Source organism: Solanum lycopersicum, chromosome 9, assembly GCF_036512215.1.
Source record: "Solanum lycopersicum chromosome 9, SLM_r2.1".
Lineage (NCBI taxonomy): Eukaryota > Viridiplantae > Streptophyta > Magnoliopsida > Solanales > Solanaceae > Solanum > Solanum lycopersicum.
The window spans coordinates 56,877,495-56,892,965 of NC_090808.1; the positions used below are offsets into that span (position 1 = coordinate 56,877,495).

Here is a 15,471-nt window from a genome sequence, read left to right on the forward strand (position 1 = left end):
AATTGGATACATTAAAAATTTGAACTCATATATATCAAAAAAGACGAACAAGAAAAAATTGAAAAAAAATAATAAACAATTTGATCTGTTTCGAATTCTTCTTCCCAACATTTATTTTAGAAGACAAATATACATCCACTTTTTTCTAGATCACTTTAAAAGACAAATGTACACCCTTCTTCTCATTCTCCTTCTCAAGATTCACTCTTTTATCCTTTTTTCACAGTTAACATTGACGTCACCCATGAATCTCGATCCGAAGTCCTTATCAAAGCATTTTTTCACAATCAATTTAGAAGTCGAAGATGTTTCTTTCTTCAACTATATTGGTTAAGCCCAATATGGAAATATGGACGTTCATCAATAGATTAATAGGATAATTGTGGAAAATTTGTGCGTGCCAAAGGGAGCAAAAAATCGTGGGAATCGAAAGTTGAAAAACAAGAAAAGGATGGAAGAAATTTATGGATTGAAATCAGAAAGTGATAAACATGAGTTTGGGGAGTGAAAATTATGTATCAGTTTTGTGATACGGTCAAAAGTAAGGGATATTAAAAAAATTTAGAATTGATGGGGAATAATAAAAATTATGAAAAAAAAATGTGTATATGAGCAATTTTTCCTTTTATTTTTGCATACTAAATAAGGACAAAGTTCATAAAAATATTTTACGTCATTTCAATAATGTTTACCTGCAATAAAGTTCATACCAAATTTGTTATATGGTAATCTAAAAATTAGACTAAGATGTTATAACTAGTTAATTAAACTGTATTGGTAACATAAAAGTATTTTATACTGCAATACACATAACTCAAATTTAAATTTGAACTTTAATATTGATATTGATTTTGATATTAGATCTGGTTTGACGCTAGCCGGTTTGAAATATAAGCTCAATGTTCATTAATCATTCGATATGGCTTTACGCAATGTGCAAGAAAGAAAATAATTTAATAGTTGGCTGAGAAAATAAAAAATATGTGCCTTCCAAAACTAATTCAGATAATTACAAGCTGATAAATTAAAATGTTTTAGTTACCAAAAACAGGTAACTATAAATTTTGTCAAACAAGTTCGCAAGTAACATTAAACGTTCTCTTAATGATCATAAATATTCATATATAGTGAAAGTAAGACTTGATATACACTTCAAATATTTTAGGATAACATTCATAAATAGTCATTATAACAAAATTAATTATATTTAATTGCAATAGTTTATATAGTTATGTGTTATAGTTATAATTTAAGTTGTCTTGTTTGTATAATTCGCGGTGAGTATGTATAATTCAACTATTTTTGTATACACTCGAAATAACGAATTTATACAAATACAAACATCTGAACTTTAAACAGTTATACAAATTATATTGCGAAAAAATTATATTACACAATAATTATACAAATTCTGAGTTTTACAAACATACGACTATACTAAACTAATAAATCAAATAACATAATTATAATTCAAAACAAATCGTGAATTGTAATTAAAACAAACTGTAACTATATTAACTAATTAATTAATATATAGATTTCAGAAATCCCAACATAAGTAGTAAATTATTTGTAGGTTAGCAGCTAGTATAATACAGCGGTTGTAGCTAGCCAATAAGCCATTATATTTCTTTTGTTATTTCTTGATCTTTGATAGTTTGTTGTTACTATTTTCGCCTAATTTTAACTGTTATTGTTTTATATTGTAGAGTCAAATGTTAAGAATTTGATTAATATTTAATAATGTACTTTTTCATCAAATTGATATGTAAAAATTTATAATTTATAATATTTTTTATATAATTTTTTAGTATTTAAAATTTTTGTTCGAAGTATCGAATCAATATAATGTAATTTTACTTTAAAAATTAGTCAAATTAACTTTTAAAAAATGTAATATGACTGTAGACAGAAAATTTTTATTGATAAATTCATACAAATTTGGACTAAAACTTAAATTTATGATACGTTGACCAAGTCCAAATTATATTTGGGTCAGTCCATTAAATTGACAAGAGGAGCCTAACTCATGTTCTTCAAGCCCAATGACCAAAATTATTTGAACGAAAATACTCCTAAAATCCTAGCTCAAGCTTATATAAAAAGGTCTTCATAAGACCAAGAAAAAGGAGGAAGAAAGAAGAAAACACATAGAGAATCCTTGCTTTTTAGTTGTGATCTGCAAGTCTGAAGAAAATACATAGAGAATCCTTGTTTTTCAGTGGTGATATGCAAGTCTTCCATATAAAAAGAATCTTCGCTTCAAGTGTTGAGCCGCAAGTACAAAGAAGTCTTCGCTCCAAAAGTAGAGCCGCAAGTATTCCATTAGATCAAGAACATCATTGAAGAGAAGAATTAGGGGATGACATATATTTTCTTAAAGATTTTAATAAAGATTGTAATATTTGGATAAATTTAAATACAAATACTGTTGTTTGCTTGCTATTTTTCTTTCATTTTTGCTGTATTTCAGGATTGAAACTTTAAACGCTTATAATGACAATTATAATGACAATTAAAAGTGGACAGATAAAATATATAAATCTGTTGTTTTTTACTTTAATTAATTTATTATAATTATTGTTCAATATGTTTTATTGTGCCTTCATATTCATTACTTCCCTTTTCACATTGCTTTGATTTGTTTTTTTCGTGAGTTGATGGTATATGAAAATTACTTCTCCATTTCAAAGGTAAAAATGCAATTTGCATACACATTATCTGAAACTACACTAAAGCGGCACTCTCTATGCTTCATATTATGAACACAAGTAGTATTTTAAACTTTTATGTTTAACCCAAAATAAACAATTTTTTACATAATTAATAAGATTATTAATTATATCTTCAAATATATCCTTATTTAAAAATAATTGAATGTTTGCATAGTCAAGAAACTATAAACAAGTACTACTATTCAATAAATTTGATGAAATTTAATAGTTGAAAAAACAAGAAGAAGAAATTAACAACGCTTCCAGAAAATACATAAGAGTATACTAGCTAGTTATACTTTTCTAAATATAATAAATAAAATTTGACAAAATAATCCCAATATGACTAGTATATCTTCTAGTAGCTCTCAATTTTTTTCCCACAAGAAGAAAAGGTGGGGAAATGACAAATGCGAAGAAAACAGTAGTATTGTTAAATTTCAAACATTTATTTATTGGGATATTATTATTTTAATTATTAATTAATTACAGCATGCGCGTTATAAGAAATCCGTTTCAAACTTTTGCAACAAAATTTTGATACTTGACAACACGTGGGACCACACATGCATGTTTTTCAACAACAATTCAGTTTCAGCTCCTACAAAAGCAACGCTCTTTTCTCCTTTCACAAAGAAAGAATAAAAGGTACTCTATTCATCCCGTATTATCTATCATAATTTTTATCTTTAGAGTTAAATTATAAAAAAAAAAAATTTGATTAATATTTTAAAAAATATTTTTTATCATATTTATTTTGCAAGAAATTATAATTTATAATACTTTTCATATAATTTTAGAATATCTAATTTTTTGTTTAAAATATTAAATTAATGTGATCTAATTTACCTTTGAAAAATTAATCAAATTGATTGATTAGCGCAATATGACAAATATTTCCGAACAGAGAAAGTACTATTCCTTATTTACCCTTTTTATTAGATAGTGTTTTATTTTTCAACATAAAATCTTTTAACATAAATCTAGATTTAATTAAACTTCAATGTCAATATTCCAACACATAATAAAAAAAACAAACAAAAGTACTACTTCTTGTTTAAATTGTTTCACTTAATTTAATTTGACATTGTGTATATATATAAACGTTATATAATTTTTCTTTTTTTAAAAATATATTAGAATATTTAAAAATTGTAATCTTAAATTAATAAAGTACGAGAATTATGAGGTGTAAGATTTAATTTTGAGAGGAGACAAAAAATACTAAGTAATCTTTTCATTTGTTCAGTTTTGGTGATTGAATAGAATCAATTGATACTTGTTGTTGGTGGGAGGGTAGCATATATCACATATAATTAATTAAGGTGCACGAAAATGATTTGAACTCTATAATCATAAAAAATGTTATGTAAAAAATTAAAATTAAAAAATAAAATAAATATCATTTGTTAAAATAAGTTGGTTAACAAACTAAAACTCCCTCCATCATCTTTACTTATACATAGGAGTGTTCGCGGATTGATTTGGATCAATTATTGATCAGAACTAAAATTAAATCAACTTAATTGATTTTAAAATTATCAAAATCAAACCAAATCAAATATAATATATATTTATCAGTTTGGTGGTTATCCATTTTTATTTGGTTTGATTTGGTTATTCGGTTATTGATCATATACAAAAATAAAAAATAATAATTCATTCAAAATATGAAAAAGTGACAACAATCCATTCAAAACGAAAAATAATTAAAATGACTTAGATTATTGAACTTTCGATTAAACTTACTATCAGTAAAACTTTAAAATTCACTATATTGATCTAGAAGGAAGAGACAATTACATTTTCAGTTCCACAACGAATTGTCATAGACACTCATATACATGAAAATCGATAAGATGAATGTTTTTCATCTTAGACATTTTTGCTTTCAGTAACTAAATTATAATGAAATTTTAATGAAAATATATACAAGATCTTTAAAATTGTTTATATAAATAACATATTAAGTGTATATATTAATAAAATATATATGTATAATTCATCGGTTCGATTTGATTATTTCTTCAAGTTTTTGAATAAATCATAACCAAACTAAATACTATTGATTTTTAATATTTAAAATCAAACAAAATCAAACTTAAATTAAATTTAATTTATCGGTTTGGGTAGATTTTATTCAAACTGTGAATACCCTATTTATATATTATACTATTTTGGGATGTTCAACAATTTGTCCAATTTATAAACTCAAGAATAATTTATCATATTGTATCTATTTTACCTTTGGTATTATAATACTTTTCAATTTTCGCTATATGACTTATATTTAATAAGAGTGATTTGATAAAATTATCCTTATCTTTATCGTTTCTTGTTTCTTGTGTCAAGTCAATAGTCGAGAACTATTGTTGAATATAGAAGTATATAAATTAAAATAATGGAAGCAAAATATATACCTACGCACATTGTAGTTTAGTGGTGAGATTATTTCATTTTTAATCAAAATTTTTGAATTTGAGCCGTAATATGAAAAAAAATTACATTGAAAACACCACTCTAAATAGATTTTACGATACATGACTCAAATTTAATGATCTTCAATACAAATTTGAAGAAAGAATAATACGAAAACTTTCACATATAGCCACTTAAAAATAGCCTAATTACTTTCTATAGCTAAGATTTGATAATTACAATTCGTAGCTACATGTTATATGGAGGAGAGAGTCGAGCGAGACTGGGAGAGAGAGGGAAAAAAAGTGAGAGAAAGGTGAATTATATATGTATATTAGTTAGATAATTGTATATTATACATATGTATTTGTATATATGGCAAGCGAGATTGGAAGAGGGAGGAGCGAGGCGAGAAAGAGAGGGCAGAGAGTGGGAGAGAGGTGAATCGTATATGTATATATGATAAATAATTCTATATTATACATATGTATCTGTATACTCAACGAATTATACGTATACAAACGTGACTAATTATATAAACTCAAAGTCAACCCACATAATTAATATATAATATTAATTGCGAGTAATGATTATAACAAACTTTTGCTATAATAATTACTTCCTCTGTCCCTGTTTACTTGCCCATATTTTCTCTTTTAGATATCCCTATTTACTTGTCCATTTTGACAAATCAAGAAAGGATAAATTTGTTTTTCCTATTATATCCTCATTTAAACTTTTTGAAAATTTCATAATTTTAATCCATCATTTTTGAAATCATATTTAATAAGAATAAGATTATAACTTCACTATGTTAATTATTGTTATCTTAATATTTGTATCTTTTATAAAATAAACAATTAAATAGAAACAAAAAAATAATTAAATAATATTAATTTGATTAACCGCTTAATTTTGCCACAATAATAAAAAGCACTTGACAATCCTAGAAAAGGAAAGTTCGCCCACACCCAGGCAGCCGTACCCCGCCCCGCGTCCCAAAAATTAAAATTCATCTTCGTCACGCTTCCCCCTTTTTATCTTTTTCAGTTGCCTCTTCATACGCATTTTTATTTCTCCTCTCTCTCTCTCTTAAATTCTCTATTGCTTACTATACCAGCTAGGGTTTTGTTTTTTTTTACACAGAAAAAATGGGGCAACAATCGCTGATCTACAGTTTCGTTGCGCGAGGAACTGTGATTCTCGCCGAATACACTGAATTCACCGGTAATTTCACAAGTATAGCTTCACAGTGCCTCCAGAAACTTCCGGCTTCTAATAACAAGTTCACCTATAACTGCGATGGCCATACTTTCAACTATCTCGTCGAAGAAGGCTTCAGTAAGTCATTTTCCTTCTCTTTTTCTCTTCCTTCTGATATTTTTGCTAATTGATTTTCCTGATCCTGTCATCCATACATCTACGATTGTTTTTCTTGTTGTGCGGCTGTTTTCCATCCAGTTTTGCTTAATTTCATTGTTCTGTTGATTGTTTGATTTCAAATTAGTGTTGTTTAGATCTTGTGGGAATACCGGGTTATAATAATAAATTTTGTGCTAATTAGTTTAGTTAATGCGGAATTTTCCATTGGATCTCAATCATTTCGGTTATTGCTTCATATTTTTTTTCCTTATCCTCCTTGTTCGGTTGCTGAATTTGATTTCGGAATAGTCAGTCTAGACCCTAGATCTTTGTTAAATACTACTAGTATCTAGTAAGTAACAATTAATTTTCGTGTTAATTAGTTTAGGTAGTGCAGAATTTTGCTCTGGATCTGATTCATTTTGTTGCCAACTTTTTTTCCATCTTTTGCTTGTTTTTCCTCCTTCCTGTACCCCACCAAGGGTAGGGGTAAGGTATACATACACAGGGTATTTCTGTTGTTATTGTTCTGTTGGTTGTGTTTGATTTTTTGAGTAGTGCAGTCTAGATCTCAGTAGAATACTGATAAGTAATATTATATTGGTAATTGGTTTAGTTAGTGCTTAATTTTTCTCTAGATCGGTTTGATTTCATTTACAATTTTACATATACACACTCTTTCCATCTGCTTAGGCCTTGTTGGACATAGTTACCTTTACTTGTCCAGGTAAGAGGTACCTTGTGGAATAGTCATCGAGGTGCAGTCAAGCTGCGGGGAAACAGAGTCATTTTGAAAAAAGAACACCTACCTTAGTAAGATATGAAAATTTCCCTGTATTAGCAGAGTAGAAGATATGAACTACATCTACCTTAGTTAAGACATGGAAATTTCCCAAAATTTCCCTGTATTAGCAGAGGAGAAGATATGGACTACTTATACCTTAGTAAGATGTGAAAATTTCCCTGCAATTAGCAGAGGAGAATATATGGACTATAGACATCGAGGTACACTCAAACTGGGCAAGAGTCAGTACACCATTTTCCAATTTAAAAAAAGATCTACCTAAGTAAGACATGAAAATTTCCCTCTAATTAGCAGTGAAAGTAGATATGGACTATTTTGGAAGATATCAGTTTTTTGTGTAAATTTTCTTGTACATCTGTTGTTATGGATGTATATCATGCTAACATCTTCAATAGATCCTATATTTTCTTCAGTCTTTTTCTTAACAAGATTAAGTGGCATTGTACTTTTAATACATACATTGTAATTTGATAAGAAAACATACTGGTTTTGCTCATTTGCAGATTTTCATTTGAATTGTGTAGCAACTACACACTGCTTTTAGATTTCAACATAACAAATTTGAGCAGTAGTTTATTTTTATTCAAATTGGAATGAACAACAAATCTAGAAGAAATTTATGCACTCTCCTTGCATTTTCCACATCTTTCAGTCTTGATAGTTCTTCAGACTCTGATTTGTAATTTTTGGTTCTCTTTATGTCCAATTAGATGATGATTGCTTGCCTGACAAATAATATGTAATGCTCCATTCCTTCTGTGTCTTTTTTCATGCTGACATTGTTATACCCTCTGTACAAACAGCATACTGTGTTGTTGCTGTGGAATCTGTCGGTAGACAGATCCCAATTGCGTTTTTGGAGAGAACCAAGGAAGAGTTTACCAAGAAATATGGTGGAGGCAAGGCTGCTACAGCTGTTGCCAACAGTTTAAACAGGGAGTTCGGGTAAATATCATTTTCTTTTTATTCTCTTTCCCCCTCTCCTCTTTAATTGTTGGTAATACTGAAAGTGATAGATGCCTTCATTCAAAAATCAAAATGATAATTTACAGGCCCAAGCTGAAGGAGCAGATGCAATACTGTGTAGATCATCCAGAAGAAATCAGTAAGCTTGCAAAGGTGAAGGCTCAGGTTTCAGAAGTTAAAGGTGTGATGATGGAAAACATTGAAAAGGTAGAAAGACACTGTTCTAGAGGACATATTTATGTCTTGGTCTTAAAAAAGGATTGACAATTGGAAGTGGATTTGATTTGTTGATGAGAACTGTGTCCTTGTAGGTTCTTGATCGTGGGGAGAAGATTGAACTTTTGGTGGATAAGACTGAGAATCTTCGCTCACAGGTTTGTAATGCAATGACCATTCAATGTCCTGTTCTTAAATATTTGGGTCTTGAGCCGTAGATGGATGAATCTCCACTCCTAGTTATATGAATAGGAGCCACAGTCAGGAAGATTCATCTTTTTTTGACTGGTAGCACATGACGAGTACTATGTACTACTAGTTTCAGCTAATTAAATGTGGTTTGAATTAATTTTACTTAGTGAACTTGAAGGTATAACGATTTTGCTGCATATTTTTTTTTTCAAGATATTTCTAATGGTTAAGCTTAAGACTGGTCAACGGACCGAAACCGGTTCACCGGACCGGAACGAACTGGTACCGAACCGGAACCTGTTGACCGGTATGTTGACCGGTACTGGGATGAACCGGACCGGAATTACCGGGATGAATAATCGGTTCCGTCCCGTTTCACTATATACCGGGATGGAACCACCGGGACGGAACCGGAACGGACCGGGATGGAACGGGACGGGATAAACGGGACGATATTTTTTGGGATTACGAAAATATAATTATTTTTTTTTCTAAGTGTAAATTAATAGTTTTTAAATTTATACTTTAATTTTTTACTTGAGTTTATTTTAAAGATATTTTTAAAAATTTTTTTTTGTTAAGTTTGCTAGTAAATTCTAATAAAGTTTTCAAAATTTAAATCTTTTGAAGTTTATACTTTATAAGTTATTACTTATATTCATTAATATTTATTTTATAAGTTATATTTATAACTTGTGTCTTGTAAATATTAAATAAATAAAATTTGTAATTTTAAAAAATTAAATTGAAATAAGGATAAAACAATTACAAAAATTAAAAAATATCAATTTAATTTATTTAAATTTGTAACAAATTACAATTTCAATTTACAACTATTTGTAGAATACATAGTTTACGCAGCCACCTTCTAGGAAGGATTCTGTTTCAACTAAATCTCGAATGTAATACTAATAGTTGTATAGTCTCGTAAATCCTCTTTCTAACTCAGCTATGGATTGATTATAATATAAAATATAATTTATAGAAAATATAAATATAAATTATATAAAATATAAAATATAAAAAAATTAATATATATTAAGTAAACCGGATCGAAATCGGACCGGAACCGGGAAGAACCGGTACCGGTACACTGGTACGAAATCACGGTTCTGTCCCGTTCCGTGTACCGGTTCAGACTATCCCGTCCCGTCCCGTAGGCAACCGAAACGGGACGAACCGGAACGAACTGGAACGGTACCGTACGTCCCGTTCCGTTGACCAGTCTTAGTTAAGTTCAGGTCATAGATAGAAAATTGCAGGTGAGAAACTACTGTTGGGCAGTCATTTATCTATATTGATTTACATGTTATATTTTGCAATTGCTTAGATAACTTTACTTTCGATTCCATCCATTACACACACACCTAAAGGTTAGTGACCTCTTTAACTTTGTTGGCAACTTTAGGTAAAGGTTTATTTGCTCCAGTGTGCTGGATCCCATGACCTGTTATTACATGATTACACACCTACTCGTTTCCTTTTCTTGCTACCTTCTTTTTCTAAACTTGTACTTGTGTGTTATATTGTTTTCCTCTTTTGTTGCTTTATTGCAGGCACAAGATTTCAGGACACAAGGAACAACAATGAGGAGAAAGATGTGGTTGCAGAACATGAAGATCAAGCTTATAGTTTTGGGAATTATTATTGCCTTGATTCTGATCATAGTTTTATCTGTGTGTGGTGGTTTCAAATGTCACTAGTGTGGTTTGTCATCTTACTAGGCTGGATGTTAATTGAAAATTGTGGCACTTTTGTAGCACTCACTGGCTTGGCAGTTCCATTATAATTCTTTTCTTCTTTTATTGTGATGTCTTGCAATCTATCGTCTCTGTATCATGTATAGCTTGTATTGCTGAATTCTTCTGAGTATATTATTGAAAGAGTCTCCTTCCTAGTTTCACCACACCACATAATTGATATTGTTGGATAGAAAAAGATACTGAGAATAGAGCTAGTAGAGAAGGAGTACTCTTTTCTTTTCTAAAAGCGTAGTTTATTCCTGCATCTATGACTCACAGGAATTCTTGTTTCCTCGAATTGAATTCTTAAAGCTGCATTGCCAGGGAAGTTAATAATAGTACTTGGTTAAGGATTCTGTGAGGTTCCTTGTGCTTAAATTCAGAAAGGATGAAAGTGTTGTTTATCCCATTTCTATAATAATGAAAATGAGTAGGTTATGAAACATAATTAGTGTAAAGGAAGTAACATTGAGTGAAATATCTACAAAATATTAGAGGTTGATATAATCTATTTGCGTTATTCGTGTTAAATTTTATGAGATTATCTCTTGTGATGATCCTTAAATCAATACAATAACAAATCCAATCAAATTATATGAGTAGAGTCTTGTGAGAGGAAAGGATGTATGCAAATTTTGTGGGATAGAAATTGTTTTTGACAGATCAAAGCCAAGTTACAAAAGCAAAATAGCAAAATAAGTAAAGCAGATGAACATGTCATAGTAAAAATAAAGAACAAGATATCACACGAATATAAAAAATACTACTACTACATAAAGGGAAGATGAGAAGAGGAAACTAACCCCCTTCCTCTCCTATACAAAGGTCTGATATCACTCTGCTATCTATTATCATAATCTTTGACCGATCTCCATACCATCTTATATAAGGTCATATTTTCAATAAATCGATTTTGTGTCATAACTTGTCTAATCACCTCTTCCAAGTTCTCCATCCTACCTCTACCCCTTCTAAAATCTCTTATAGCCAACCTCTCACGCTTCCTTATCGGTGCATCAACACTTCCTTTTCACATTAATGAACTATCTCAACCTCGGCTTCTTAATTTTTTTCACTAGGGAAGCAACCTTGTCCAATAGTACTTCATTCCTAATACCATCTTTTACTAGTGTGTCCACACATCCATCTGAGCATCCTCATCTCCGCTATCTTCACATTCTAAACGTGTATATTCTTTGACTGTAAAAACTTTGTTCATGCAACACTATTGGTCTAACTACCCGTTTTAGAACTTTGGTGACACATCCTTACCATATAATACTTCGGAGGCGAACCTTCATTTTGTCCATCATGTTCCAATACAATGTGTGCCATCATCATTCATCACTCTTTTTTCTCGGATTATAGATTCAACATACTTAAAATTACCTTTCTAGGGTATGACTTGCGTACAAAGGGGATCTAAAATTTATTTTTTATGGATTCAAAATTTAATATTCTTAGCAGTGAAGTAATTATATTTTAAAGTTATGGGTTCATATCTTTGTTGTAATTATAGTGATTTTTACACAAAAAATTATACTTCACAATGGATGTATACGATTCAAATGATTCAGTACCGTAATGGTGAACCTGTGCCTATTTGTGTATCAATCTTCACTTCCAACTCCGCTTAATGCATGTCACAAGATTTGCAGCCAAGTTACTCTGTTTTAGTCTTGCTAAACGTGAAACCTTTGGATTATAACGTATGTCTCCAAACTTCTAGCCTATCATTAATTTCACCGCACGTCTCTTCGATCAATAACATATCATCTGCGGATAAAATATTATAGGATACCTCATCTTAATATGTCGCGTTAATTTGTCCATTACTAAGAAAAATAAAAATAGGCTAAGGTCTTATCCTTGATGCAACCTCATCACGGATAGAAAATTTCTAAGTTATCTCTCACAAGTCTTATCAGGGTCTTAACTCCATTATACATATCCTTAATTGTCATGATATAAGCTATATGTACACCTCTAAACTCCAAATATTTCCACATAACACCCATAGACACTTTTAAATTTTTTCTTTTATCTCTATATTGCTCCAACAAATTCCTTACCATATCTATAATTTTTGAATCCAAGTTATTTCTTTGGTGATAAACACATCCCTCCTTATTCTCATCTCAACCGCTCTCTTTGAAAGTTTCATTGTGTGATATGAGCTCCCAAGTCAAAATTCCAAATAAAAATTAAAATAAGAAAGAATAAACCAAGTGTTTGTACACATGATATTGACCAAACAAAAGCAACTACTTAATAAGTAATCATTGGTTAGATACAAATATCAAACTTTGATTTTGTTACACCTTAAAATAAAAAGGGAATATCAAACTAACATTCTTATGTAACCACAATATTTTTAAAGAATAAACTCAAATATACATACTCTCTGACCAATTCTATTGTTGATCTTCCAATCATTTATGTCAATTAAATTTAAATGTATCTTGCTTTTTGCAATTTAATTTTGTTCTAATAGACGATATCAAAAGCAATATTTTTTTATTAACTTTATTTTTGTATATCTTCTGGCTATATCAATTGATTATATCTTCATATAATATAATAATCTTCTCGTAATTAACTACTCTTTCATAAATAATATTCAAGCATCATCTTTTCTATTTTAATCTATAGATATATAGTTATTTGACTTACAAAAAAAGTCAAAAAGTAATTCTATCGCCATTATTTATTTATTTGGCATAGGTTGAATAATTAAGTAAAAAAGTAACTTGATTACCAAATAAAAAATTTCTAAAACAAGGAAGGAGAACGGCTTTCTTTCATGCTTTCCTCCTCCTTTCACTTTTAAAATAAAAATTTGTTTGCGCTTCGCACGGTTATGAAAGACAATAAGATGTTAAATATATATATATATTATCTAGATATATCGTTGATGTTATAGTGAAAATATCTGGTTAGAATTTAGATGACCTTCGACAAAATCCTGAGTTACTCTTTTGAATCAAAAGAAGATATAAACGTACGACACTAAAGAAAAGTTTATAAATACAAAACAAAGACTCATAAAGAGAATTACAAAAAAAATTGTAACAATTTAAAAAAATAAAAAGATAAAATACGAAATATGCATACAATCTTTCGAGGTCTTGTTGACATCCATTCTCACAAGCCGATCACAGTTCAATAGCTTTCATTTTATTCTTCTAGTCAAACTAAAGCATGAACAAAATAAGTAATTATGTCATGAATAGTATATTAAAAATTATGAGAGTGATGAAAATAACAACTAGTAGGTTTTGAATTAAAAATTATAAAAGAATGGTTGATTGATATATTTATTATTCTATAATAAAAAAAATAAAAAATATAAAAAATAAGAAAGAAAACAAATAGAACTCTTAAAGTGTTATAAAGTATTTGTATTATAGTGAATGTCTATCATGTGGAGTCCTTTTTAGGATATGGTTAAAGAGTCCCACTTGGGAACCAAGTTAGATTTCTCCTATATATAGAGTGCCTCTCTTCATTGTAAAGAAATTCATCAAGAGAAATAACAAATCTTCTCTTATTTTCTCTGTAGTCTCTTCTTCTTATTCTATAGTTTTATAACACGTTATCAGCACGAGACTCTAATTTCTCAAAAAATAAGGTTATATTTGAAGAATTAATAAAAATATTATTTATTCTTTTGTTTTTAATTTTAATGGTCAATCTTACAAAACTAGAGTTCACTACCCTTCAAAGTTCGGGCAGGAACTACCTCTCATGGATGTTGGATGCTGAAATCCACTTTGATGCAATGGGTCTTGTAGACACCATAAAAGAAGAAAATAAGGCATCAAATCAAAACTGTGCACGAGCAATGATATTTTTGAGTCATCATCTTGACGAGATTCTGAAAATCGAATATCTGACAGTTAAGGATCCACTTGTTTTGTGGAAAAACCTAAAAGAAAGATTTGAACACTCGAAGATGGTCATACATCCAAAGGCACGATATGATTGGATGCATCTAAGGCTACAAGACTTTAAGTCTATACATGAGTACAATTCTGCCATGTTCAGAATCACTTCTCAATTGAAATTATGTGGAGAAACAGTTAGTGAGATTGATATGATGGAAAAGGCGTTCTCCACTTTCCATGCCTCGAATGTGCTCTTGCAACAACAATATCGAGAGAAAGGTTTCAAAAAGTATTCTGAACTAATTTCTCATCTTCATGTGGCCGAGCAAAATAATGATTTATTATTGAAAAATCATGAGAATCGACCTATTGGATCTGAACCACTTCTTGAAGTGAATGAGGCGTACGCCCACCATACTAGGCGTGGAAAAGGTCGCGGTCCTAATCGTGGTCGTGGACGTGGACGTGGTCGTGATCACGGTCAAGAACGTAATTCTATTCCTGACATTAATCATTCATCAAATAAAAAGGAAAAAAGGAAAGATGAGAAACGTGAAGCAACTAGGGAAGATTGTTTTCGATGTGGTGGAAGAGGTCATTATGCACGTGATTGTCGTACTCCCAAACACTTGGTTGAGCTTTATCAATAATCACTAAAGAAGAAAGAAAAAAATTCTGAGGCAAATTTTATCTCTGAAAATCAAGTTGACATCACACACTTGGATGTAGCAGATTTCTTCACACATCCTGAAGGAAAAATAGATCACTTAATTGGTGATGGTTCTGTGAACATGGAAGAGTGATATTTTATTTGGTAGTATTTATTAATAAATTTCATGTAATGATAGTTGTTTGCATGAGTATTAGTATTCTAAATTAGTTTAGTCGTTCATTAGCTTGTTCCTTAATTATTAATTAAATAATATATATTTTTCATTGATTTACTCATATGATTCTAATATGATAGAGTTAGTCAAATACTATACTTTATCACGTGTTTGTATTATATTAGGTCTTTAACTTGATCTAATGTTAAAAACATGCAGTCTATTATTAACTAGGATTCAATAATGATTTTATTTTATTTTCCTAACAACTCGTTTTTGAATTAGAGGAAACAATAAATTAAGGCTCAATTTCTAATATTTAATTATTAATTTATTCCTTTG

The 15,471-nt window shown here is 29.7% G+C and overlaps 2 protein-coding genes across 2 annotated transcripts; both read left to right on the forward strand.

Moving 5' to 3' along the window:
• The first annotated feature begins 6,140 nt into the window (after positions 1-6,140).
• LOC101259877 (vesicle-associated membrane protein) lies at positions 6,141-10,584 on the forward strand. Its single transcript, NM_001348469.1, has 5 exons — positions 6,141-6,473; positions 8,103-8,244; positions 8,352-8,472; positions 8,577-8,639; positions 10,230-10,584. Exons 1-5 carry the CDS (start codon positions 6,284-6,286, stop codon positions 10,374-10,376), a joined length of 663 nt encoding a protein of 220 aa, NP_001335398.1. The 5' UTR covers positions 6,141-6,283; the 3' UTR covers positions 10,377-10,584.
• A 3,516-nt stretch (positions 10,585-14,100) lies between these two features.
• Positions 14,101-14,952, forward strand: LOC112942120 (uncharacterized). Its single transcript, XM_026032765.2, has one exon. It carries the CDS (start codon positions 14,101-14,103, stop codon positions 14,950-14,952), a length of 852 nt encoding a protein of 283 aa, XP_025888550.2.
• The last annotated feature ends 519 nt before the right edge of the window (positions 14,953-15,471 follow it).